The sequence below is a fragment of the Gorilla gorilla genome, chromosome 4, assembly GCF_029281585.2.
Source record: "Gorilla gorilla gorilla isolate KB3781 chromosome 4, NHGRI_mGorGor1-v2.1_pri, whole genome shotgun sequence".
Taxonomy (NCBI): Eukaryota; Metazoa; Chordata; class Mammalia; order Primates; family Hominidae; genus Gorilla; species Gorilla gorilla.
In genome coordinates, this window is record NC_073228.2 from 55,523,847 (window position 1) to 55,549,575 (window position 25,729).

The 25,729-nt window shown below is 44.1% G+C and overlaps 2 protein-coding genes across 5 annotated transcripts in view; one reads left to right on the top strand and one right to left on the bottom strand.

Annotated features, from left to right (window-relative positions):
- The window catches only part of ACACA (acetyl-CoA carboxylase alpha), a 324,373-nt gene that overhangs the window by 18,963 nt on the left and 279,681 nt on the right, over positions 1 to 25,729 (top strand). The gene's annotated exons all lie outside the window — the stretch shown is intronic.
- C4H17orf78 (chromosome 4 C17orf78 homolog) lies at positions 1,662 to 15,682 on the bottom strand. The gene is made up of 4 exons (XM_031011325.3): positions 15,574 to 15,682; positions 13,752 to 13,838; positions 12,337 to 12,582; positions 1,662 to 1,773 (listed from the first exon to the last, which is right to left on the bottom strand). The coding sequence occupies exons 1-4, from the start codon at positions 15,629 to 15,631 to the stop codon at positions 1,685 to 1,687; spliced, it is 480 nt and encodes a 159-aa protein (XP_030867185.2). The 5' UTR covers positions 15,632 to 15,682; the 3' UTR covers positions 1,662 to 1,684.

Genomic DNA, 25,729 nt, shown 5'->3' on the forward strand with positions numbered 1-25,729 from the left:
GGTCTCGAACTCCTGACCTCATGATCCATCCACCTCGGCCTCCCAAAGTGCTAGGATTACAGGCATGAGCCACCACGCCTGGCCCTATTTTTATTCCTTTATCATTTAGTAGCTTATTGTGTTCATAGAAGTTCAATCACAGTTGCAGCTACCTGGTTATCTCTAATTCTATTCTGGACTAGACTTTGTAGTCCCTTCAGGCCTATTTCTTCCAATGTTCAGGAGAAATGATAATTTTTTTTTTTTTTTTTTGAGACAGAGTCTCACCCTTTTTCCCAGGCTGGAGTGCAGTGGCTCGATCATAGCTCATTGCAGACTTCAATTCCTGAGCCCAAGTGGTCCTCCCACCTCAGCCTCCCAAGAAGCTAGGGCTTCAGGCACATGCCACCAACTGGCTTTTTTTTTTTCTCTCTCTTTTTGAGACAGAGTCTTGCTCTGTCACCCAGGCTGGAATGCAGTGGCGCAATCTCGGCTCACCACAACCTCTGTCTCCTGGGTTCAAGCAATTCTCCTGCCTCAGCGTCCCGAGTAGCTGGGACTATGGGTGCACACCACCATGCCCCGCCAATTTTTGTATTTTTAGTAGAGACAGGGTTTCACCATTTTGGCTAGGATGGTCTCAATCTCTTGACCTCGTGATCCACCTGCCTCGGCCTCCCAATGTGCTAGGATTACAGGCGTGAGCCACCGTGCCCGGCCCAGCTGGCCATTTATATATATATATTTATATATATATAATTATATATTATTATATATAATTATATATATATAAATTATATATTATAATATATAATTATATATATAATTATATATTATTATATATAATTTATATATATATAATTATATATTATTATATATATTTATATATAATATGTGTATATATATATATACTTTTTTTTTTATAGAGACAGTGTCTCGCTATGTTGCCTAGGCTGGTCTCAAACTCCTGGACTCTAGCAAGTCTCCTGCCTCTGCCTCTGCCTCCCAAAGCACTGGGATTGCAGGCATGATGAATCAGGCCTGGCCTTAAAAATCTTAAAAGTAAGATTCTTGACTCCAATCTAAATGATCTGATTCAGTTTATATGGGGCCCAGAGGTATGTGTATTCAATAAGCACCCTATTGTATCATGTCTGGACTGATGTTAGGAAAACAGTAGGATAAAATCCTACCTATTTCCTGACGTAAGAAGGATTGCCCACATTTGCTTCATAACTGAAGCAGCTCCCTGTTCCCAGCACATTAAAAAAAATTTTTTTCACAGTCCTCTTAGGGACGAATCTCCTAGCACTTATATATTAACCCCATTTTCTGTTTTTCTTTTTTTTTTTTGAGACAGAGTCTTACTCTGTTGCCCAGGCTGGAGTACAATGGCACAATCTTGGCTCACTGCAACCTCCACCTCCCAGGTTCAAGCGATTCTCCTGCCTCAGCCTTCCGAGTAGCTGGGAGTACAGGCATGTGCCACCTGGCTAATTTTTGTATTTTTAGTAGAGACAGGGTTTCATCACGTTGGTCAGGCTGGTCTCGATCACCTCAGGTGATCCACCTGCCTCAGCCTCTCAAAGTGCTGGGAATAGAGGTGTGAGCCACCACACCCGGCCCCTACCCCACCTTCTTTAAGCAAATGACATAAACCACACAGAGAACACTTTCCTTCTGGGGCTGAGAGTCAGGCTTGGATTCAGCTGTCCCAGGTGGCTGGCCTCCCTTCTTTTGCCATCTCCACAACCACTGGCATTGGCACAGCTCCCTGGCTCCTAGGCATTGACACTGAAGGGAGAAAATGACTGGTATTAACATCAAGTGGCTGGTAAGCATTTGGTTTTCTTCCAAACCTCTTGTTGGGCAACTTAAAGGAAGTCATCTCTTCTAAATAAAATATTCAGTCCTATTGGACCTATCCTTCCTAGAAAATGTCTAAGTACAGCAGAGGAAAGGAACTGCATTTAGTGAGCACCTGTGTGCCAGGTGCCTTTCACACAGAATCTCAATCTTTATAACTACCATGAGAGGCAAATATCATGAGACTTATTTTACACATGAGGCCACTGAGGTTAGAACAGTCAAGCAACTTTCCCAACACCACTCAGCTAGTGAGTGTGAGTGGCACATCTCCTCAAATTCCAAAGTCTATGCTTTTCTCCTTATGCCAAGCTGCCTCTGGAACAGAAGAAAGTCTTTATGGGTCAAGTTCAAGGATTCAATACAACAGCAAACTTACAGGACATGGGACTTCAAAAATTACAAATACTATAATGGCAACTCCACTGAGCAACAGGGTGACAGCAATCAGAATTTTGACCACAATACTCCATTTCTGTCTCTTCTCTAGGTTCTCATCTGTGTCTAAAGGAGAGAGGGGAGTGGAAGAGGGAGAAAAGAAAATTTGAGAGAGGAAAGAGATTGATCCTTTGACCTGAAGTTTTTCTGGCTCACAAGACTATTAGAGGCCCAGACTAACCCAGAGGCAGAGGCAGAATTTCCAATTCAAACTCAGGGCTGGAGGGGGTGAGGGTGAGCTGAGCATCATGGGCTCTGCTCTAACTTCTTTTGCACTCTCTTCCCACTGAGTCACCTTCCCTGGAATTGGGGATTTTCCATAATCACATAGGGCTGATTCTTACACTGCTCGCAGGAAGAAAAATCTCGGGTACACATGGAGCTCTAAACTTCTTTTACTGTCAGCTTTATCAGGGTTCCTACCATTTTGCTCTGACACATTTTATGGGATTAGAAAATCGCCTTTCCTATGTTTCTCCTGGCTTTCATAGAATATAAGAGGAAGAAATGTAAAAATTAGCACTGCTTCTGGGTCAGAAGCTCAATCTGGCGGCAAATGGCTAATATGCATTTTTTTCTCACTCTGGCACTCAAGACTGGCATGCAGTGGCACAATCTCAGCTCACTTCAGCCTCAATCTCCCAGGCTCAAACCATCCTCCCACCTTAGCCTCCTGAGTAGCTCAGACCACAGGCGAACGCCACCATGCCCGGCTAATTTTTAAAAATTTTTTGTACAGACAGAGTCTCATTATATTTCCCGCTGAGCTTGAACTCCTGGCCTCAAGTGATCCTACAGTCTTGGCCTCCCAAAGTGCTGGAATATTACAGGTGTGAGCCAACTCACCTGGACCTAATGTGCATTATTACTAATATCACATTTTTCCTCTGGTAGAAACTAGGATGTAACCCAAATTGGAATCTTACAGAATTTTAGTCCTGGCCAATTTAAGGAGGACTGTTGCTAAAAAACAGTGAAGAAGGCTGTGTGCGGTGGCTCATGCCTGTAATCCCAGCACTTTGGGAGGCTGAGGTGGGTAGATCACTTGAGGTCAGGAGTTTGAGACCAGCCTGGCCAACATGGTGAAACCCATCTCTACTAAAAATACAAAAATTAGCCAGGCATGGTGGTGCATGCCTGTTGTCCCAGCTACTCAGGAGGCTGAGGAAGGAGAATTTCTTGGATCCGGGAGGCAGAGGTTGCAGTAAGCTGAGACTGCGCTACTGCACTCCAGCCTGGGGGACAGAGTGACACTCCATCTTAAAGAACAAAAACCAGAAAAACAGTGAAGATGAAAGTATGCTGTTGGAGGCCCGGCGCAGTGGCTCACACCTGTAATCCCATCACTTTGGGAGGCTGAGGCAGGCGGATCACAAAGTCAGGAGTTCGAGACCAGCCTGGCAAACATAGTGAAACCCTGTCTCTGCTAAAAATACAAAAATTAGCCGGGCGTGGTGGTGCATGCCTGTAATCTCAGCTACTCAGGAGGCTGAGGCAGGAGAATTGCTTGAACCCAGGATGGGGAGGTTGTGGTGAGCTGAGATCACATCGCTGCACTCCGGCCTGGGTGACAGAGTGAGACTCCATATCAAAACAAATATATGCTCTTGGGGACGGGCGTGGTGGGCAATGCCTGTAATCCCAGCAGTTTGAGAGGCTGAGGCGGTAGGGTCGCTTGAGCCCAGGAGTCTGAGACCAGCTTGGACAATGTGGTGAGACCCTGTCTCTACAAAAATTTAAAAATTAGCTGAACATGGTGGCACACACCTGTAGTCCCAGCTACTCAGGAGGCTGAGGTGGGGGGATCACTTGAGCCCCAGAGGTCAAGGCTGCAGTGAGCCATGTTTGCACTGCTGCACTCCAGTCTGGGCAACACAAGACCCTGTCTCAAAAAAAAAAAGAAAAAGAAAAGCACTTGGTTGGTGTCATCACTCTTATAATTGCTTAGTGTTTAAATATTGTCCATCTATACATACAGTGGCTAGAATTACCTACTACAGAAATACAGTTTTTTCTGTCCCTAATTCTGGCGACAGGGTGAGCTCATTTGCGTGGAGATAAATGATCATTGATGGTGTCAAATTACAAACATTTCTGGGACCTTTATAGAGAAGCTAATTTTGTTGTTGTTGTTGAGACAAAGTCTCACTCTGTCGCCCCTGCTGGAGTGCAGTGGGACAATCTCGGCTCACTGCAGCCTCCACCTCTTGGGTTCAAGCGATTCTTCTTTCTCAGCCTCTCAAGTAGCTGGGGTTACAGGTACCTGCCACCAAGTCCAGCTAATTTTTGTATTTTTAGTAGAGACGGGGTTTCACCATGCTGGTCAGGCTGGTCTTGAACTCCTGACCACAGATGATCCGCCCACCTCGGCCTCCCAAAGTGCTAGGATTACAGACATGAGCCACAGCACCCGGCCTAGAGAAGCTAATTTTTTTAAATAAAAAATTGAATGATTTTTCAATGTACATTCAGTAACTTCTCAACCTCAAGAAAAATATCAGTAGATCCAGACTAACGTTGGGGCTAAAAATGTTTCTTTTCTGTTCTCATTTTACTCCTACTTATTCTGTACTTTGTCATTTCAAAGCTAGAAAAATTACCGGTACTTGTAGTTTTCTCTCCTTCTTTATTCCCAGGAGTTATAGAATGGGCAGTGGTGGAAAAAGTCTCTGATGAAGCCCCCATCACTGGATAGACTTTACATTGTGAGATCCCTGGTAAAAAAGCTATAAAACAAAGTAGAAAAGATGAAACTTTAGGGGAAAACTTTATCCTGCCTTTGATTTTATCTGATGAAACCCTACCCAGCTGATAGTAAACTTCCATTTGTGGTCCCATTAACCTGTCTGTCCATAGGTTTAGGGTGTGAGCACAAAATAATGCCAAGAGTAAATGAGGATAGAGATACTAATAAGAGATATGGATTAAATGCCCGTGGGACTTTTAACTAACATAGGATCAAAGTGAAGGAGTCATACCAATGATATCATTGCCTATCATTATTTAGGCCATAATAATAATAAAGATGAAGGCCATAAAAACTGTTGACAGTTTCCTTCTTTAAAAAGAGATGGCTCCAAAGTCCAAGGAAGAACATGAAATATCACAGTTAGCCTTAATGACTGCTGCAAGTGTGTCTAGTAGAATCTAGATCAACTACTCTGAGAGGGGACTGGGGAAAGCAGGAGGAGCTGGAAAAAGGAAAAGCCACCCAGCTTCATGTACTCCTTGATTTCATTCATTCAGCAATTTTTTTTTTTTTTTTTTTTTTTTTTTGAGACGGAGTCTCGCTCTGTCACCCAGGCTGGAGTGCAGTGGTGCAATCTCGGCTCACTGCAAGCTCCGCCTCCCGGGTTCACGCCATTCTCCTGCCTCAGCCTCCTGAGTAGCTGGGACTACAGGCGCCCGCCACTGCGCCTGGCTAATTTTTTGTATTTTTAGTAGAGATGGGGTTTCACCGTGGTCTCGATCTCCTGACCTCGTGATCCGCCCACCTCGGCCTCCCAAAGTGCTGGGATTACAGGCGTGAGCCACCACGCCCGGCCAATTTTTTTTTTTTTTTTTTTGAGACAGGGTCCCCTTCTGTCACCCAGGCTGGAGTGCAATGGTGTGATCTCGGCTCACTGCAACCTCTGCCTCCCAGGTTAAAATGATTCTCGTGCCTCAGCCTCCCAAGTAGCTGAGACTACAGGTGCACGCCATCGCACCCGGCTAATTTTTGTATTTTTTGGTAGAGATGGGGTTTCGCCATGCTGGCCAGGCTGGTCTTAAACTCCTGACCTCAAGTGATCTGCCCACCTCGGCCTCCCAAAGTGCTGGGGTTACAGACATGAGCCACTGTGCCCAGCCTGGCCTTGCTTTCAAAGGATCTCTGGGCTACTGTGTGGGGAATGGGTTGGGGTGGGCAAGGGTAGAAGGAGGGTAACCTGTTAGGAGGCCATTGCAAAAGTCCAGATGAGAGATGATGTGATTCACACCAGCAGTGGAAGTGATGGGAGATGGATAGAGTCTAGCTGGAGTCTGGAAATAACCTCACTCGTCTCCAGAATTGACCTAATCCAATTCAGACAGTGTGGTTTCTGTTCTATTTTTAGTGGTCCCATATCATTGCTTATTAAATTAAGGTCTATAAATTCTACTTGACTTTTCTAAATTACTCTTCCATGTCTTAAGTCCATGAGAAAATGATAGTTCTTTACCTCAGAGGCCAGTGGCCATAGTACCAGGCACTGTACACGAAATCATAGGGGAAGAGGTAATCCCCGATTCCAGTTTAATCAGGAAGACAGTGTTGGCAGACATTGGCAGAGACAGACATAAAGTCAACAAGTTCAAAAGAAAAAACAAGAACATTTTCAGCATAGTGCTAGTCAGTTCTTTGAAGTGATAACTTACATGTTTATAAGTCAGATTAGATAAAAATAAACAAATCTCACTTTGGACAAGTCACCACAAGTTCTCTGTGTTTTGTTTTTTTAATCTGTAAGATGGTAATAGTAAAATAATACTTGCTCTACCTATTTCACAGGGGTGTTGTGAAGATCAGAAACAAATAAAAATGAGAAAGCATGTGTGTAAACACTTTGCAAACTGAATGATATTATGATTGAAAGAGGGGGAAAAAGATGACCTAATGAGTCATCTGTCTCCACCAGAAGGAAATTTTGAAATATTGATAACAGCCGTCTTTTCCTTTTCCGAATTTCTTAAATAATAACAAATAGTCTCCATTTACCTTTTTCTACATTCCACGTTGACCCACATCTTCTGATGAGCATTTGTATTGCAGAACATTCTCACCCTTACAGTTCCAAATTTCTATTTTACTTGAGGACATTTTCATGAACTGTCTTCTGACCATTTCCAGGACATCCTCCTATGCAGACTGTCTGGGACAACAGGCGCACACCACTACACCCGGCTAATTTTTGTATTTTTAGTAGAGACGGGGTTTCACTATGTTGTCCAGGCTGGTCTCAAACTCCTGACCTCATGTTCTGCCCGCCTCGGGCTCCCAAAGTGCTGGGATTACAGGCATGAGACACCGCGCCCGGCTCTAATTTTTATTTCTACCCTGTTTGAGGTTTATCACTTCTGGTACTGAGTGGAGATTTAAATTCAGAATAGGAAGTTTCAAACTTGTAGAAGGGATTATGTTTCAAAAGTTCATACATAAATTGGTTGTTTTGGACCAAGTGAGGTGGCTCACGCCTATAATCCTAGCACTTTGGGAGGCTGAGTTGGGCTCAAGTGATCTCACTTGAGGACAGGAGCTTGAGACCAGCCTGGCCAAAGTGGCAAAACCCTATCTCTACTAAAAATACAAAAAATTAGCTGGGCATGGTGGTGCTGTAATCCCAGCTACTCGAGAGGCTGAAGCACGAGAATTGCTTGAACCTGGGAGGCGGAGGTTGCAGTGAGCTGAGGTCACACCACTGTACCCCATCCTGGGGGACAAAGTGAGACTCTGTCTCAAATAAATAAATAGGTTTTTTGGGATTCATCATTATGGTTTCATAAAAATGTATCATGAGTGATGATTAGGTCCCCAAACTAATCTACAAATATCCATTTAATCTTTTTGCATAGCTCAAATAGTACAGAGTATTAGCTTAAATTCTAGATGTGGGAACCAACTACTATGTTATGAAGGAAAGAGGAAGAGTTTCTTTTTCTCTGGGAGGCTAACCAAGTGCAAATTTTTGAATTAGGTCAGGTTGATCTTTGGCATCTCTCCTCCCCCTTAACCCCTCAGTTTTCCTTGTCCCAATTTCTAAGAGCTAATGTCCTTAATTGCCCCAAGTCTCACAATGCCTAGCACTATATTCACTCCACCCAGAGTGCTCCAAACTCCAAAATGACTTAAGTTCACTTTTCCCCAACACAGCTGCCATGGACAGCAAGGTGTCACATGTTAAGAGGGAAACAATTGGATTTAATTAATTTGCATGAATATTTAAAGTTCAAAACCCTGCCAGAGTCTTTTGAGTTTGTTTATTTTTTCAGATGGAGTCTTGCTCTATTGCCCAGACTGGAATGCAGTGGTGTGATCGTGGCTCACTGCAACCTCTGCCTCCCGGGTTCAAGTCATTCTTCTGTCTCAGCCTCCCAAGTAGCTGGGACTACAAGCGCGTGCCTCCATGCCTGGCTAATTTTTTTATTTTGTTTTGTTTTGTTTTGTTTTTTGAGACAGAGTCTCGCTCTGTCGCCAGGCTGGAGTGCAGTGGCGTGATCTCAGCTCCCTGCAACCTCTGCATCCTGGGTTCAAGCTATTCTTCTGTGTCAGCCTCCCGAGTAGCTAGGACTACAGGCACACGCCACCATGCCCAGCTAATTTTTGTATTTTTAGTAGAGACGAGGTTTCACCATGTTGGCCAGGATGGTCCTGATCTCTTGACCTCATGATCCGCCTGCCTCGGCCTTCCAAAGTGCTGGGGTTACAGGCGTGAGCCACCGCACCTGACGCTTTTGAGTTTTTAAGAGTTTTTCTGTAACATCCTGAGAGCCTATCCACTTATTTCCCAGTTTTAGTCTAGAGTTTAAAGTTTTTTCCATTATTCTGCTTGTGGATCCCCAATTTCTCTAAAAATGCAAGTTTTATTTTATTTTTCCAGTAATGTAGCAATAGCATCTAGGGGACTGCCAATTTATAAAGAGGAACTGGCTACACTAAAGAAAAAAAAAACTATATGAAAAAAAGAAAGGGTGAGAAAAGGAAAGGAGGGCAGAAGGAGAGAAACTTCAGGCTGAGGTTAAGAACCACTGCCCAGCAGCTGTGGGGGAATAGGCATTCTCCCCCAATGTGGGTATGCACAATGGAACCAACCTCTAGTGAGGGTAATTTAGCAGTAACTATCAACCTTTGATCCAACAATCCTGCTTCTTGGAATCTTATTGATAAATTGATAAATCTTATTGATAAATTGCAGGTATACAAGAAGAATATATATAGATCCTGAGTAATAGTGAAAGAGGGGAAAAGAATTTATTAAAAGAAAAAAGAGAAAAAAGAAGAATATATACGGTCATTGTTTTCGGAATTGTTTGTATTTGCAAAAGATTGGAAACGACCAAAATATATATCAATAGGGGGCTAGTAGAATATAGAAGAGACACGGCCGGGTGCAGTGGCTCATGCCTGTAATCCCAGCACTTTGGGAGGCCAAGGTGGCCAGATCACAAGGTCAGGAGATCAAGACCATCCTGGCTAACATGGTGAAACCCCATCTCTACCAAAAATACAAAAAATTAACTGGGTGTGGTGGCGAGTGCCTGTAGTCCCAGCTACTCCGGAGGCTGAGGCAGGAGAATGGCGTGAACCCGAGAGGCGGAGCTTGCAGTGAGCTGAGATCGCACCACTGCACTCCAGCCTGGGCAATGGAGCGAGACTCTGTCTCAAAAAAAAAAAAACTATGGAAGAGACATACTATGGAATAATGTAAAACTGTTAAAAAGAATGAGGCAAATATAAAAAAAAAAGTATGGCGTAAATATATACGTATTGAAATGGAACGACCTATAAGATATATTATTAAATGGAAAAGCAAGGGATTGGCCAGGCACAGTGGCTAACGCTTGTAATCCTTGCACTTTGGGAGGCTGAGGTGGGTGAATCACTTGAAGTCAGGAGTTCAACACTAGCCTGGCCAACATGGTGAAACCTTGTCTCTACTAAAAATACAGAAATTCACTGGGTGTGGTGGTGGGCACCTGTAATCCCAGCTAATTGGAAAGCTGAGACAGGAGAATCACGTGAACCTGGGAGGAGGAGGTTGCAGTGAGACGAGATCGTGCCACTGCACTCCAGCCTGGGTGACAGAGTGAGACTCCATCTCCAAAGAAAACAACAACAACAACAAAATAACAATAACAACAAAAAACAAAAACAAGCAAAAGCAAGGGGCAGAACAATGTATATGGTATGTTACCATTTATGTTTTTAAAATATGCACATTCATACATTCTTAGAGTATCTCCGGAAGGAAATATAATAAGTTGATAATAGTGGTTCCATCAGGGATAGAGAACTGGAGAATTGAGAGACAGGAGTAGGAGAGAGACTTACTTTTCACTATAAATCTATACTGTTTGAATATTTTACTGTGTGCATGCAAAATGAAATTAAAAGAAAAAAAAAAAACCTGGCCAGGCACGGTGGCTCACGCCTGTAATCTCAGCAGTTTGGGAGGCCAAGGCGGGCAGATACTTGAGGTCAGAGATCAGGACCTGCCTGGCCAACATGGTGAAATCCCGTCTCTACTAAAAATACAAAAATTAGCCAGCCATGGTGGCAGACACCTGTAATCCTAGCTACTTGGGAGGCTGAGGCAGGAGAATCACTTTAACCTGGGAGGCAGAGGTTGCAGTGGGCCAAGATCGCACCACTGGACTCCAACCTGGGTGACAGAACAAGACACCATCTCAAAAACAAAAACAAAAAAAAAGAAATTTTAAAAAACTGTCGAAAGAAGACCCATCAGAAATGGAGATCATATGAAAATCACAGAGTATCAGGGCTAGAAGGGATCTTAGAGATTATAAAACTCTCAGAGAGCACGTAGATTTGCCCAAGGGGAGGATAATTCATTTTCTTCTTTTTTTCTTTTATTATTATACTTTAAGTTTTAGGGTACATGCGCACATTGTGCAGGTTAGTTACATATGTATACATGTGCCATGCTGGTGCGCTGCACCCATTAACTCGTCATCTAGCATTAGGTATATCTCCCAATGCTATCCCTCCCCCTCCCCCCACCCCACAACAGTCCCCAGAGTCTGATGTTCCCCTTCCTGTGTCCATGTGATCTCATTGTTCAATTCCCACCTATGAGTGAGAATATGCAGTGTTTGGTTTTCTGTTCTTGCGATAGTTTACTGAGAATGATGATTTCCAATTTCAGCCATGTCCCTACAAAGGACATGAACTCATTGTTTTTTATGGCTGCATAGTATTCCATGGTGTATATGTGCCACATTTTCTTTTTTTTTTTTTTTATTAATTTTTTTTTTTATTATACTTTAAGTTTTAGGGTACATGTGCACATTGTGCAGGTTAGTTACATATGTATACATGTGCCATTCTGGTGTGCTGCACCCACTAACTCGTCATCTAGCCTTAGGTATATCTCCCAATGCTATCCCTCCCCCCTCCCCCCACCCCACAACAGTCCCCAGAGTGTGATATTCCCCTTCCTGTGTCCATGTGATCTCATTGTTCAATTCCCACCTATGAGTGAGAATATGCGGTGTTTGGTTTTTTGTTCTTGCGATAGTTTACTGAGAATGATGGTTTCCAGTTTCATCCATGTCCCTACAAAGGACATGAACTCATCATTTTTTATGGCTGCATAGTATTCCATGGTGTATATGTGCCACATTTTCTTAATCCAGTCTATCATTGTTGGACATTTGGGTTGGTTCCAAGTCTTTGCTATTGTGAATAGTGCAGCAATAAACATACGTGTGCATGTGTCTTTATAGCAGCATGATTTATAGTCCTTTGGGTATATACCCAGTAATGGGATGGCTGGGTCAAATGGTATTTCTAGTTCTAGATCCCTGAGGAATCACCACACTGACTTCCACAATGGTTGAACTAGTTTACAGTCCCACCAACAGTGTAAAAGTGTTCCTATTTCTCCACATCCTCTCCAGCACCTGTTGTTTCCTGACTTTTTAATGATTGCCATTCTAACTGGTGTGAGATAGTATCTCATTGTGGTTTTGATTTGCATTTCTCTGATGGCCAGTGATCATGAGCATTTTTTCATGTGTTTTTTGGCTGCATAAATGTCTTCTTTTGAGAAGTGTCTGTTCATGTCCTTTGCCCACTTTTTGATGGGAGAAAATTTTCGCAACCTACTCATCTGACAAAGGGCTAATATCCAGAATCTACAATGAACTCAAACAAATTTACAAGAAAAAAAACAAACAACCCCATCAAAAAGTGGATAATTCATTTTCTTGTAGCTTTTCCTGCTACTGAGTTCTGGCTGCCTTCAAGGATGTCAACTAAAAGTTAGTGCCTGCCCCCTTCCTCTTTTCCAATCTCACCTTTGCCTTTTAGAAGAGATCCAGTCTGAAACTTGGATGTGGGGATTAGGTGACAGCTTGAGGAGGCAGAGCTGTTTCTGCGGGGAGCAGCAATGATTCTCAGGTTCTTCAAAATATGCTTGACCTTTGGCCTTCTCTCCAAATATACAAGGTTGACTTTTACTTTGCTGTCAGAGCCAAGGCACTGCAGGGTAGCTATAGTCCGGTTTTGAATGAATGTTGTCCTTTTGGTTTCTGTGTGAGCTTCTGGAAGGAGAAGAACCAGATAGAAAAATGGAGCTGGTTTTGTTTTTGTTTGGTTGGTTTTTTTGAGACAGTGCCTTGCTCTGTCACCCAAGCTGGAGTGCAGTGTTGCAATCATGGCTCACTCCAGCCTCAAACTCCCTCAATCTCCAAGCAATCCTCCCACCTCAGCCTCCTGAGTAGCTGTGACTATGGGACTACAGGTGTATGCCACTATGCTCGGCTAATTTTTTAATTTTTTAAAAGACAGGGTCTTGCTATGTTGCCCAAGCTGGTCTCGAACTCCTGGACTCAAGCAATCCTCCCACCTTGGCCTCCCAAAGTGCTGGGATTACAGACATGAGCCACCGCACCCAACCTTGAAGCTTTTGCTCTTGTGGTCCAGGCTAGAGTGCAATGGCATGATCTCTGAGTTTTGCTCTCGTTACCCAGAGTTTTGCTCTTGTTGCTCAGGCTGGAGTGCAATGGTGCAATCTCAGCTCACTGCAACCTCCGCCTCCCCGGTTCAAGTGATTCTCCTGCCTCAGCCTCCCAGGTAGCTGGGGTTACAGGCGTGCACCACCACATCCAGCTAATTTTTGTATCTTTAGTAGAGATGGGGTTTCACTATGTTGGTCAGGCTAGTCTCAAACTCGTAAGCTCAAGTGATCCACCTGCCTTGGCCTCCCAAAGTGCTGGGATTACAGGCGTGAGCCACCATGCCTGGCCAAAGCTGGTTTTTAATCTGAACAGTGCCAAGCTAACCCATTTCCATTCATGACCCCTGCTAAACTCCACTGATGTACTTTCTCTCCTTTCAGTTAACTTCTTCAGTTTGTGTTCATAGTACTAATATACAAGTCCTGCCTTTCTTCTGCCATGGTTCCCATGAAGGTTGGTGACAGCAGTAAATTTAGCACAGAGAAATGCTCATAGATTTTCTTTAATGCAGAGAGGGGTAGGTTCTGCCTCCTTCTCTTTTTTCATCTCCATCCATTTGAGTAATATAAGCATGCCTTAGGTAATGACAGTTAATTTAAAGATTGGTTTCCAGAAAGCCTCCTGGGAGGATACATATCCTTAAAATAGGATATTTGAGATATGGGCTAGGAAGTGGGAAGATGAGATATCTTTTAAAGGTAAAAATTTTTTGGAATGGCAATATCATTTTCCAGAAAGGACCCATTCCCTACCTTGCATTTGCAATTCTCTGATGCTTCTCACGTCCTTTGGGAAGATCCCAGGCAGCTGTTCCAGTCGGCAACTGCTATCTCTGAGGTCTGGGGGTGAGCAGAGGGGGAGGAGGGGAACCGGGGAAGGTTTGGGGAGAATCAGAATTTACTGGTACTTACTTTTTAGAATTCTGGGCAATGGAGAAGATATGAAAGAATGCAGTTCCTGCTCATAAAACTTGCAACTTGGGAGATCAAACACTCCCTAAAAAGACTTTACTTTTATTTATTTATTTATTTATTTGTTTGTTTGTTTGTTTGTTTGTTTATTTATTGAGACGGAGTCTCACTCTGTCGCCCAGGATGGAGTGCAGTGACATGATCTCTGCTCATTGCAACATTCGCCTCCTGGGTTCAAGGGATTCTTCTGCCTCAGCCTCCCGAGTAGCTGGGATTACGGGCATGCACCACCATGCCCAGCTAATTTTTGTATTTTTAGCAGAGATGGGGTTTTGCCATTTTGGCTATGCTGGTCTCAAACTCCTTACTTCAGGTGATCCACCTGCCTTGGCCTCCCAAAGTGCTAGGATTACAGGTGTGAGCCACCACGCCCAGCCCTCAAAAAAGAACACCCAGCCAAATACATACAAAGTAGTAGTTGACCTAGTATAAAGAATACTGAGTACCAATCCATTACCCTTAGGACAAAGAAAGGTGAAATAGAGTTAAGAAAATTTACTAAGTTAATGAAAGACTAACCAACCCATTTCCTTAAATACTGCTTATTTTCTCTTCTCCCTCCTATTCTATCTTCTTTCTTGTATTAAATAAAGCTTTTGGAGATTTATATTGTCTGACCTTGGTATCTCTATAGATTTCCACAGAACCATAGGTCTTAGTTATTTATGCTTTTTGGCACATAATTCAAAGGGTTGTGACATTTTTATAATTTGTCAAATTCGTTACTGCTGCACTTTGTGCCATTTGGTCTTAATTCTGATTAGCTAATTTTATTTTTTTATTTTAATTTTTTATTTTTTGAGACAGAGTCTCATTCTGTTACCTAGGCTGGAGTTCAGTGGTACGATCTCAGCTCATTGCAACCTCACCTCCCAGGTTTAAGTGATTCTTATGCCTCAGCCACCCGAGTAGCTGAGATTACAGGTGCATGCCACCATGCCTGGCTAATTTTTGCACTTTTAGTAGAGATGGGGTTTCGCCATGTTGGCCAGGCTGGTCTCGAACTCCTGACCTCAGGTGATCCACCAATTTTGGTCTCCCAAAGTGCTGGGATTACAGTCATGAGCCACCGTGCCCAGCCTTGATTAGCTAATTTTAGAGATGAAATGTTTATGAAACTTTGAAAACTCATATTTTAAATAAGCAGTTACCAAAGAGCAGCAAATGATGCCATTCCACCCAATATCACCCTTTCCCTCAGCTCTCCCCACCCAAGAATATCACCATCTAGCTATTTACATGTACCAACTTAAAAAAGGCAACATCTTATGAACAGTATGAATTTGGGAATCTTAGGTGATGACAATACTGAAACTCTAAAGAAAGCCATCCAACAGTGAAAGGACTTTTAATGTTAATTACATGAATAAGACATAAGAATGCATCACATTCTCTGAAGACCTCTCATCATGAAACAGACAGCTATCTCTCTGGAATGAATAAGTTGCAGTCCTTCTTAGAGGTGAGTGGATACATGGGATTAACTCTGGAAAGTATTGCTTGCTGGATATCAGCTACATCTCTATCTGGTGGAAGAGACCCCGAAACTCTTTCTAGGCCTCTCTCTGTATTTTCCAGGAGATTAGGCTAGAGAATTACATACCTTTCTTGTTGGCATCATAGGATGCAATGATTAGGCTGAAGACCAAGATGGTATCCATGTTAGCTTGAGCACATGCTCATTGCAGACAGACCACTGCTCATCGGACACAGCCCTTGATAGCTCTGCCTCTAGTTGCTTTCACCACACGCAGCTGGAACCAAGTTTGATCCTGAGAGACTCTGATTCCACCCTGATTATTTTGCCCCATTTCCTGAAGACCCAGGAATAGATCTAATTGGAGAAAGGGCTAATTCTGCTTATTAATAATTCACTCAGAGTTCTTCTGACTTCGCTGCCGGTGCCGACATAGAGAACTAGATTACCTAGAGGTTTCTCGAGCAGGAAGGCCATAAACGCCCATTGATATGCTTTACAAATACTTGCAGATAGACACGTAGACATTTACATGCATGCTCACTGACACAGGCACAGAGATTTATATACTTTCATGAAAAGATGTGGAGATTTCTAGTAAGGAATATAATTTCTAGAGCAGGAATTATAGAAATAGAGCAGGAAACTAGGACTAGGAGTCAGTACAATTGAGTTCTAGTACAGGCCCTGTTATGAGCTATCACCTTGAGAAAATTACTTGACTTCTTGAGATCTAAATGTTCTCTTCTATAAATTGAGAGTCCTGAACCATATGATCTCTTTTTTTGTTTTTTGAGGCAGAGTCTTGCTCGGTCGCCCAGGCTGGAGTGCAGTGACATGATCTCGGCTCACTGCAAGCTCTGTCTCCCAGGTTCACACCATTCTCCTGCCTCAGCCTCCTGAGTAGGTGGGACTACAGGCGCCCACTACCATGCCTGGCTAATGTTTTTGTATTTTTAGTAGAGACAGGGTTTCACCGTGTTAGACAGGATGGTCTTAATCTCCTGATCTCGTGATCCACCCGCCTCGGCCTCCCGAAGTGCTGGGATTACAGGCATGAGCCACCGTGCCTGGCCTTTTTTTTTGTGAAATGGAGTCTCGTTCTGTTGCCCAGGCTGGAGTGCAGTGGCATAATCTTGGCTCACTGCAACCTTCATCTCCTGGGTTCAAGTGATTCTCCTGCCTCAGTCTCCTGAATAGCTGGGATTAAATGTGTGTGCCACCCTGCCGGCTAATTTTTATATTTTTAGTAGAGACAGGTTTCACCATGTTGGCCAGGCTGGTCTCGAACTCCTGACCTCAAGTGATCTGCCCCCATCGGCCTCCCAAAGTGCTGGGATTACAGCCATGAGCCACCCCAGCCGGCCCTGAACCATATGATCTCTAGAATTAATCCACAGTTATATACATAAACTCACATTAGCACAGACATACCTATTGAGTTTTGCACATCTTCACACTCCTGAATAGTGAAGTGAGTATTGGTGGACAACATTCTGATGACCATTGGGCTGAGAGGTTGTGAGGAAGAGCTAAATACGGCAGGTGAGTGGTACTGTCTGTGGCTTGGGAAGGTTTTCCTAGACAGATAACTGTTGTTGAAGATTTTTCCAAATTTGTATTTTTTAGTGTCTAGTGTAATAATCTGTAGACTTTGTCATGGCATAGATAGATGGAGCATAAAAGAGAATGAAGGGCCGGGCGCGGTGGCTCACGCCTGTAATCCCAGCACTTTGGGAGGCTGAGGCGGGTGGATGACCTGAGGTCGGGAGTTCGAGACCAGCCTGACCAACATGGAGAAATTCCATCTCTACTGAAAGTACAAAAATTAGCTGAGCATGGTGGCGCATGTTTGTAATCCCAGCTACTCAGGAGGCTGAGGTAGGAGAATCGCTTGAACCTGGGAGGTGGAGGTTGCAGTGAGCCGAGATTGCACCATTGCACTCCAGCCTGGGCAACAAGAGTGAAACTCCGTCTCAAAAAAAAAAAAAAGAAAAGAAAAAAAAGAGAATAAAGATCTACTCCATCTTTATCAAACTCTACAGCTTCTTTGGTCTTGTTTTATTTTGGAGATGGGTTATGTTTTGTAGAGACACAGTCTCACTGTGTTGCCCAGGTTGGTCTCAAACTCCTGAGCTCCAGCAATCTGCCCACCTTGGCCTCCCAAATTGCTGGGGTTACAGGTGTGAGCCACTGCACCCAGACTAGAAAACTTTTTAAAAAATTTTGCTGTGAGAAAGAAAGCAGAGAAATGAGGCCACTGACTAGAGGGAACATAAATGCCTCACATCTTTATTGGTCCAAGCAAATCTTTATTCATCCTCCCCACCCTCTTGCCTCTGGCTGCCTGCTTCTCTTAGCAGAGGAGGTGGTTAGGGCAGAGGGGCTCCATTGCCTTCCTTGGGTTTTGTGATTTTTGCTTACTATTTCCTTAACATGATGACATGATTCTCTGCTCCCCTGAGGTATTATCACCTTCCCTCCTGTTGCTCTATTTGAAACTCTCTGTACATTAGTTCCTAGATGCCACGGTACAATGCTGCCACCTTGGAGCAGGAGTAGGAATTGATCTGAGGGCTTGCTGTTCTCAGCCAGTGTCACAAGGTGGCAAAAGAGCTCAGTTTTCCCAAAAGAGACCTTGTGCTTGGCCAAAGATGAAGTCTAAGTTTTCTTTGATCACCTCGCAGACCCTACCCTTTTCTTTTGTAACTTAAAGACTCTAAAGTCAGCCTGGGCCAGGCACGGTAGTTCACACCTGTAATCCCAGCACGTTGGGAGGCCAAGGCGGGTGGACACTTGAGGTCAGGAGTTCAAGACCAGCTTGACTAACATGGTGAAACCCTGTCTCTACTAAAAATACAAAATTAGCCAGGAGTGGTAGCGCACATCTCTAATCCCAGCTACTTGGGAGGCTGAGACAGGAGAATCATTTGAACTCAGGAAGCAGAGGTTGTGGTGAGCCAACAGCACACCACTGCTCTCCATCCTAAGCGACAGAGCAAGACTCCATTAAAAAAAAAAAGTCAGCCTGCATATTGGAGTAGGCCATACTGTCGGGGACAGAGCGGTGGAAGAGCTGCAGTCAAAATATCCAGGAGTAGGCCGGGCACTGTGGCTCACGCCCATAATCCCAGCACTTTGGGAGGCTGAGTCAGGTGGATCACGAGGTCAGGAGTTCAAGACCAGCCTGGCCAACATGGTGAAACCCCATCTCCACCAAAAATACAAAAATTATCTGGGCGTCGTGGCACATGCCTATAGTCCCAGCTACTTGGGAGGCTGAGGCAAGAGAATCACTTGAACCTGGGAGGCGGAGGTTGCAGTGAGCCGAGATTGCAGCACTGCACTCCAGCCTGGGTGACAGTGTGAGACTCCATCCTCCCCCACCAAAAAAAAAAAATCCAAGTGTAGACAAATAGATCCATGTTTCTATTATTTCTAATAGACTATTTCTCTACTCCTAGATATTTTGACTGACTTTCTAAGCATTTGGAATATCAGTGGAGCAGAGTATATCTCTTCTGATCTCCTTTTCCCACAACAAAAACATCAAATTTAGGAGGAAAAAAGTTATGAGTTTTATGACATATGCAGTTCAGAGATATGACGTTGGAAGAGAGTAGGAACTAGGACCAAATGGATGAATCAGGATGGGTCTGCAGAAGGAGCACTTGACAGGAAGCCAGGAGACCTACCCTAGGCTCTTTAATTGACTAAATCAATTTGAACAGGTCACTTGTCTTCTCTTGGCCTCTATTTCGGTTTCTGCAATGAGGTGGTTAGACAAAATGGCTTACAAGGCCTCTTCTAGCTTTAAAATTATTGTACCTGCACACTATGCTACTCTTTTTTTTTTTTTTTTTGAGACAGAGTCTCGCTCTGTCGCCCAGGCTGGAGTGCAGTGGTGCAATCTTGGCTCGCTGCAAGCTCCGCCTCCTGGGTTCACACCATTCTCCTGCCTCAGCCTCCCAAGTAGCTGGGACTACAGGTGCCCGCCACCACGCTTGGCTAATTTTTTGTATTTTTAGTAGAGATGGGGTTTCACCATGTTAGCCAGGATGGTCTCAATCTCCTGACCTCGTGATCCACCTGCCTTGGCCTCCCAAAGTGCTGGGATTACAGGCGTGAACTACTGCGTCTGGCTTATGCTACTGCTTTTTAAAGGCTGCATGCCATTTTGTTCATTTGTTTTGGTTTGTTTTTAAATTAAAAAAATTTAATAATGGAGGCAGGGTCTCAGTATGTTGCCGAAGCTGATCTTGAACTCCTGGCTCAAGCAGCCCTCCCACCCCAGCCTCTCCAAGTGCTGGGATCATAGGGATCAGCCACCAGCATGGCCATTTTATTTCTTTATTTCTTTTTCTTTATTTTTTTTTGAGACGTAGTCTTGCTGTGTCCCCCAGGCTGGAGTACGGTGGCGTGATCTCAGCTCACTGCAACCTCCGCCTCCCAGGTTCAAGCCATTCTCCTGCCTCAGCCTCCTGAATAGCTGGGATTACAAGCGCCCATCACCACGCCTGGCTAATTTTCGTATTTTTAGTAGAGACGGGGTTTCACCATGTTGGTCAGGCTGGTCTCAAACTCCTGACCTCAAGTGATCCACCCGCCTCAGCCTCCCAAAGTGCTGGGATTACAGGCGTGAGCTACTCGGCCTGGCCGCGGCTGTTTTTTAATTGTGGAATATACCATATATACAGGAGAGTATATAGAACATAAGTATATTTTCAATAATAATAATAATACTGAAAAGGTGAACATATGTTACCATCACCCAAATTAAGAAATTGAACATTGCCAGCATCATGGATGCTCTTTACATGTCTGTGCCTCTGGTCCTCCGGTCTCTTTCCTCCTCCCAATCTTTATTTTTCCATGTTTTGTAAAATCATTGAACTATCAGCCGGGCGTGGTGGCTCATGCCTGTATCCCAGCACTTTGGGAGTCTGAGTCAGGTGGATCACCTGAGGTCAGGAGTTCAAGACAAGCCTGACCAACATGGAGAAACCCTGTCTCTACTAAAAATACAAAATTAGCCAGGCATGGTGGCAGATGCCTGTAATCCCAGCTACTCGGGGGGCTGAGGCAGGAGAATCACTTGAACGCGGGAGGTGGAGGTTGCAGTGAGCCGAGATCGTGACATTGCACTCCAGCCTGGGCAACAAGAGTGAAATTCCATCTCAAAAACAAACAAACAAAAAAATTGAACTCTCTATATATGTATCACTAAAAATATTTTGTTTACTTTTGAATGTTATATAAATGGAATCAAACTCTATGTATTTTTTTTTTTTTTTGAGATGGAGTCTTGCTCTGTTGCCCAAGCTGGAGTGCGGTGGCATAATCTCAGTTCACTACAACCTCTGCCTCCCAGGTTCAGGCGATTCTCCTGCCTCAGCCTCCCAAGCAGCTGGGATTACAGGCATGCGCCACCAAGTCCGGCTAATTTTTGTATTTTTAGTAGAGACGGGGTTTCGCCATGTTGGCCGGCCTGGTCTCGAACTCCTGACCTCAGGGTGATCCGCCCACCTCAGCCTCCCAAAGTGCAGGGATTACAGGGATGAGTCACCGTACCCGGCCCAATTTTTATTTATTTATTTATTTATTTATTTATTTATTTATTTATATTATTTTTGGAGACAGAGTCTGGCTCTGTCACCCAGGCTGGAGTGCAGTGGCACAATCTCAGCTCACTGCAATGTCCACCTCCCAGGTTCAAGCAATTCTTCTGCCTCAGCCTCCCAAGTAGTTGAGACTACAGGCACACACCACCATGCCTGGCTAATTTTTTTTTTTTTTTTTTTTTTTTAGTAGAGACTAGTTTTCACCGTGTTGCCCAGGCTGGTCTTGAACTACTGAGCTCAGGCAATCAGCCTGCCTCGGCCTCCCAAAGTGCCAGGATTACAGGCGTGAGCCACCGCGTCTGGGCTGGAAATTTCTTTTATGTGTTCTCCCAGTCACTACTCACCATCAAAAGTAAATATTATCAGCTGGACACTGTGGCTCACACCTGTATTCCCAGCACTTTGGGAAGCTGAGGCAGGTGGATCACCTGAGCTCAGGAGTTCAAGATCAGCCTGGCCAACATGGTGAAACCCCGTCTCTACTAAATATACAAAAATTAGATGGGCATGGTGGCTCATGCCTGTAGTCCAGCTACTCAGGAGTCTGAGGCAGGAGAATCGCTTGAACCCAGGAGGCAGAGGTTGCAGAGCCGAGATTGGGCCACTGCACTCCAGCCTTGGTGACAGAGTGAGACTATGTCTCAAAAAAAAAAAAAAAAAAAAAGGAGGGGCCAGGCGCAGTGGCTCACGCCTGTAATCCCAGCACTTTGGGAGGCCAAGGCGGGCAGATCACCTGAGGTCAGGAGTTGGAGACCAGCCCGGCCAACATGGTGAAACCTCGTCTCTACTAAAAATACAAAAATTAGATGGGTGTGGTGGTACGCACCTGTAATCTCAGCTACTCGGGAAGCTGAGGCAGGAGAATTGCTTGAACCTGGGAGGCGGAGGTTGCAGTGAGCCAAGATTGCACCACTGCCCTCCAGCCTGCAGTTACAGAGCAAGACTCCGTCTCAAAAAAAAAAAAAAAAAAGAATGTATTATCCAGATTCTTGCCATCACAAATGAGTTTTGCCTATTTTTTTTTTTTTCTAGAAATGGGGTCTCTCTCTCTCTCTCTGTGTGTTGCCCAGGCCAGATTTGAACTCCTAGGCTCAAGTGATCCTACCATCTCAGCTTCCTGACTAGCTGAGACTACAGGGGCATGCACCTGGCTTGTTTTGCCCATTTTTTTGTTGTTGTTTTATTTTGACAGGGTCTTGCTATATCACCCAGGCTGGAGTGGAATTGTGTGATCAAGACTCACTGAAGCCTCCAACTCCTGGGCTCAAGCAATCCTCCCACCTCAGCCTCCCAAGTAGCTGGGACTACAGGCGTGTATCACTTGCCCAGCTAAATTGTTTATAATTTTTGTGAGATAGGGTCTCCCTATGCTGCCCAGGCTGGTCGCGAACTCCTGGCCTCAAGTGATCCTCCTGCTTTAGCCTCTCAAAGTGCTAGAATTATAGGCATGAGCCACTGTTTTGCCTGTTTTGCCTGTTTTGCCTGTTTTTGTAGCAGGAAACATACATTTTTTGCTCAACATTATGTTGGTAAAATCCATCCATATTACTTCATGTAGCAATCATCTGTTCATTCTCATTGCTTTATAATATTTCATTGTATGAATGTATCACAATTTATATATTCATTCTGCTGTTGAGAGACATTTGTGTTGTTTCCAGTTTGTAGCCATAATGAGCAATGTTTCTGGGGCAGTTTTGAAAGTTTCTCCAGGGTACAAATCCAGAAGTAGAAGCTGGTTATAGGGTATGCAGGGTATGTACAACTTTACCAATTAATGCCAAACTGTTTTCTAAGGGATTGTCCTCATTACACTCCTACTTGTAATATATGCAGGTTCCTAGTATTACACATGCTTGCCAAAGGGGCCAAAGAATCTTTCCTGTGTGATGCAATAATAAGCCTGAGTGGGGCCAGGCATACTCACACGTGCCAGCCCTTTGGTTGGTACTCAGAAGCTCAGGCCACAGTCATTTGTTCCTTCCAAGTAAGGGTAAAGGATTCATAATATCCCAAGGTCCCTGATCACATGCTCCATTAACCTGGAAATATTGGGGCGGATGTGTTGGTGAACTGAATTTTCATTTTATTATTATTTTTTTAGATGGAGTCTTGCTCTTGTCACCCAGGCTGGAGTGCAATGGCGCAATTTTGGCTCACTGCAACCACCACCACCTGGGATCAAGTGATTCTCCTCCTTCAGCTTCCCTAGTAGCTGGGATTACAGGTTCCCGCCACCACGCCCAGCTAATTTTTGTATTTTTAGTAGAGACAGGGTTTCACCATGTTGGCCAGGCTGGTCTTGAACTCCTGACCTCAGGTGATTCACCCACCTCGGCCTCCCAAAGTGCTGGGATTATAGGCGTGAACCACAGTGCCCAGCCACTGAATTTTTTATTTATTTATTTTTTGAGACGGAGTCTCGCTCTGTCACCCAGGCTGGAGTGCAGTGGTGCAAACACGGCTCACTGCAACCTCCGCCCCCCGGGTTCAAGTGATTCTCCTTCCTCAGCCTCCCTCACAGCTAAGATAGGGCCTCCACTCTGTTGCTCAAGGTGGGTGCAGGGGGCAGTGAATTTAGTAATGACACAATTTTTTGTTTGTTTGTTTGTTTTTTTGTTTGAGACGGAGTCTCACTCTGTCTTTCCCAGGCTGGAGTGCAGTGGTGTGATCTCGGCTCACTGTAACCTCCGCCTCCCGGGTTCAAGCAATTCTCCTTTCTCAGCCTCCCAAGTAGCTAGGACTATAGGTGTGTGCCACCATACCCGGCTAATTTTGTATTTTTGGTAGAGACGGGGTTTCACCATGTTGGCCAGGTTCATCTTGAACTCCTGACCTCAGGTGATCCACCCACCTTGGCCTCTCAAAGTGTTGGGATTACAAGCATAAGCCACTGCACCCAGCAATCACAATTTCTGAATCAATTGAGGATCCATAAAGCACTCTGTTCTGTATTGATTACTAATAGGAAATGAAAGGAAAGGAACATGGAGAGAAAGGGGAAAGTAATATTTTCTGTGTGCCTACTATCTAACAAGCTCTGTGCCAGAAGCTTAACATGTTGGTTACATCATTTAATCCAAAACACCACCTTAGAAGGTAGGCTTTATATCCTGAATATAAGATAGATATATATAATATAGATAAGGAAACTGAGGCTCAGAAAGGTGTCAGTTCCTCAAGGCCACAGAGCTAATTAGCGACAGTCAGGATTTAAAGCATAGCCTATCTGATTAAAGAGCTCAAGCTGTTTATAATACAGAGCACAGAGAAGGTAGAGTTGCTGCCGCTCTTGAGACTGACACTGCCAATACCAAGAATCGGTTCTTCTCAGTTTTACTTGCCTGTATTCACCCCCAAAACCATGTTATTCAACTGATTATGGCCATCTTGTTCATTGATTGAAGCTACATTTCCTTTTCATGGATTTTTTGTTGTCTTTATTCTTTCTTTTTTTTTTTTTTTTCTTTTTCCAATAAGAAAATTGGGCACATCAGCACAATAGGTCCACTGATAAACAAGACTTGTGTTGGAAAATAACTTTGTACCTGCAGGTCTAGGAGTTAACCAGAGGTGAGATGATGTTTTTTTTTTTTCTGAGACGCAGTCTTGCTCTGTCACTCAGGCTGGAGTGCAATGGCATGATCTTGGCTCACTGCAACCTCCGCCTCCCAGATTCAACGGATTCTCCTGCCTCAGCCTCCTGAGTAGCTGGGATTATAGGTGCCTGCCACAACACCCAGGTAATTTTTGTACTTTTAGTAGAGACAGGGTTTCTCTATGTTGGTCATGCTGGTCTCAAACTCCTGACCTCAGGTAACCCTATTGCCTCGGTCTCCCAAAGTGCTGGGATTACAGGCGTGAGCCACCACACCTGGCCCAGAGGTGAGATTTTTTTTTTAAAAAGATTTGACATTGTGGCCAGGTGCAGTGGCTCACACCTGTAATCCCAGCACTTTGGGAGGCTAAGGCGGGTGGATCACAAGGTTAGGAATTCAAAATCAGCCTGGCCAAAATGGTGAAACCCTGTCTCTACTAAATATACAAAAATTAGCCAGGCGTGGTGGCAGGTGCCTGTAATCCCAGCTACTTGGGAGGCTGAGGCAGGAGAATTGCTTGAACCCGGGAGGCAGAGGTTGCAGTGAGCCGATATCGTGCCACTGCACTCCAGCCTGGGTGACAGAGTGAGACTCCGTCTCAAAAAAAAAAAAAAAGACATGACATTGTGAAATCTTCTGCTCTAAGATATGACATACAGGAAAATTTTAAGACAAGGTATTAAAAGGATAAAAAGAAATTGAATGATGGCTCAATTTTTCTTGACGATAAAGGCTCTACAAAATTATTAATGTTATATTTTATTATGTATTGTGTTTCATATATAATAACAACAATAGAGAGTGAAGGTAGAAGACAGGTAGAGGCCTAAATATGTAGCAGGAAAAACCTGAACCTGATATAGGAATGATGGAGACACTAGGGAAGTCTAAAGAGAAGGTAGGGATGGGGCAGGAAATCAACTTACCAGGAGCACCGTCATGGCTTTAGAGGAAAGTGAAGTCAGGGATGGCTAGGCTATAAAGCTGATCAACATAAAATGTCAGAATCCTACAATTGGGCAAAATCCAAACAAGTCATCTTGTCCAGTTTCCTGTTTTTAA

Coding starts and splice junctions, on each gene's coding strand:
- C4H17orf78 (XM_031011325.3), bottom strand. CDS start 15,631: ATGGATACCATCTTGGTCTTCAGCCTAATCATTGCATCCTATGATGCC. Junction 13,839..15,573: donor CTATGATGCCAACAAGAAAG/GTATGTAATTCT, acceptor GCTCACCCCCAG/ACCTCAGAGATAGCAGTTGC. Junction 1,774..12,336: donor ATCTCTTCTAAAAGGCAAAG/GTGAGATTGGAA, acceptor TTCTCCCTTCAG/TGTCAATGCCTAGGAGCCAG.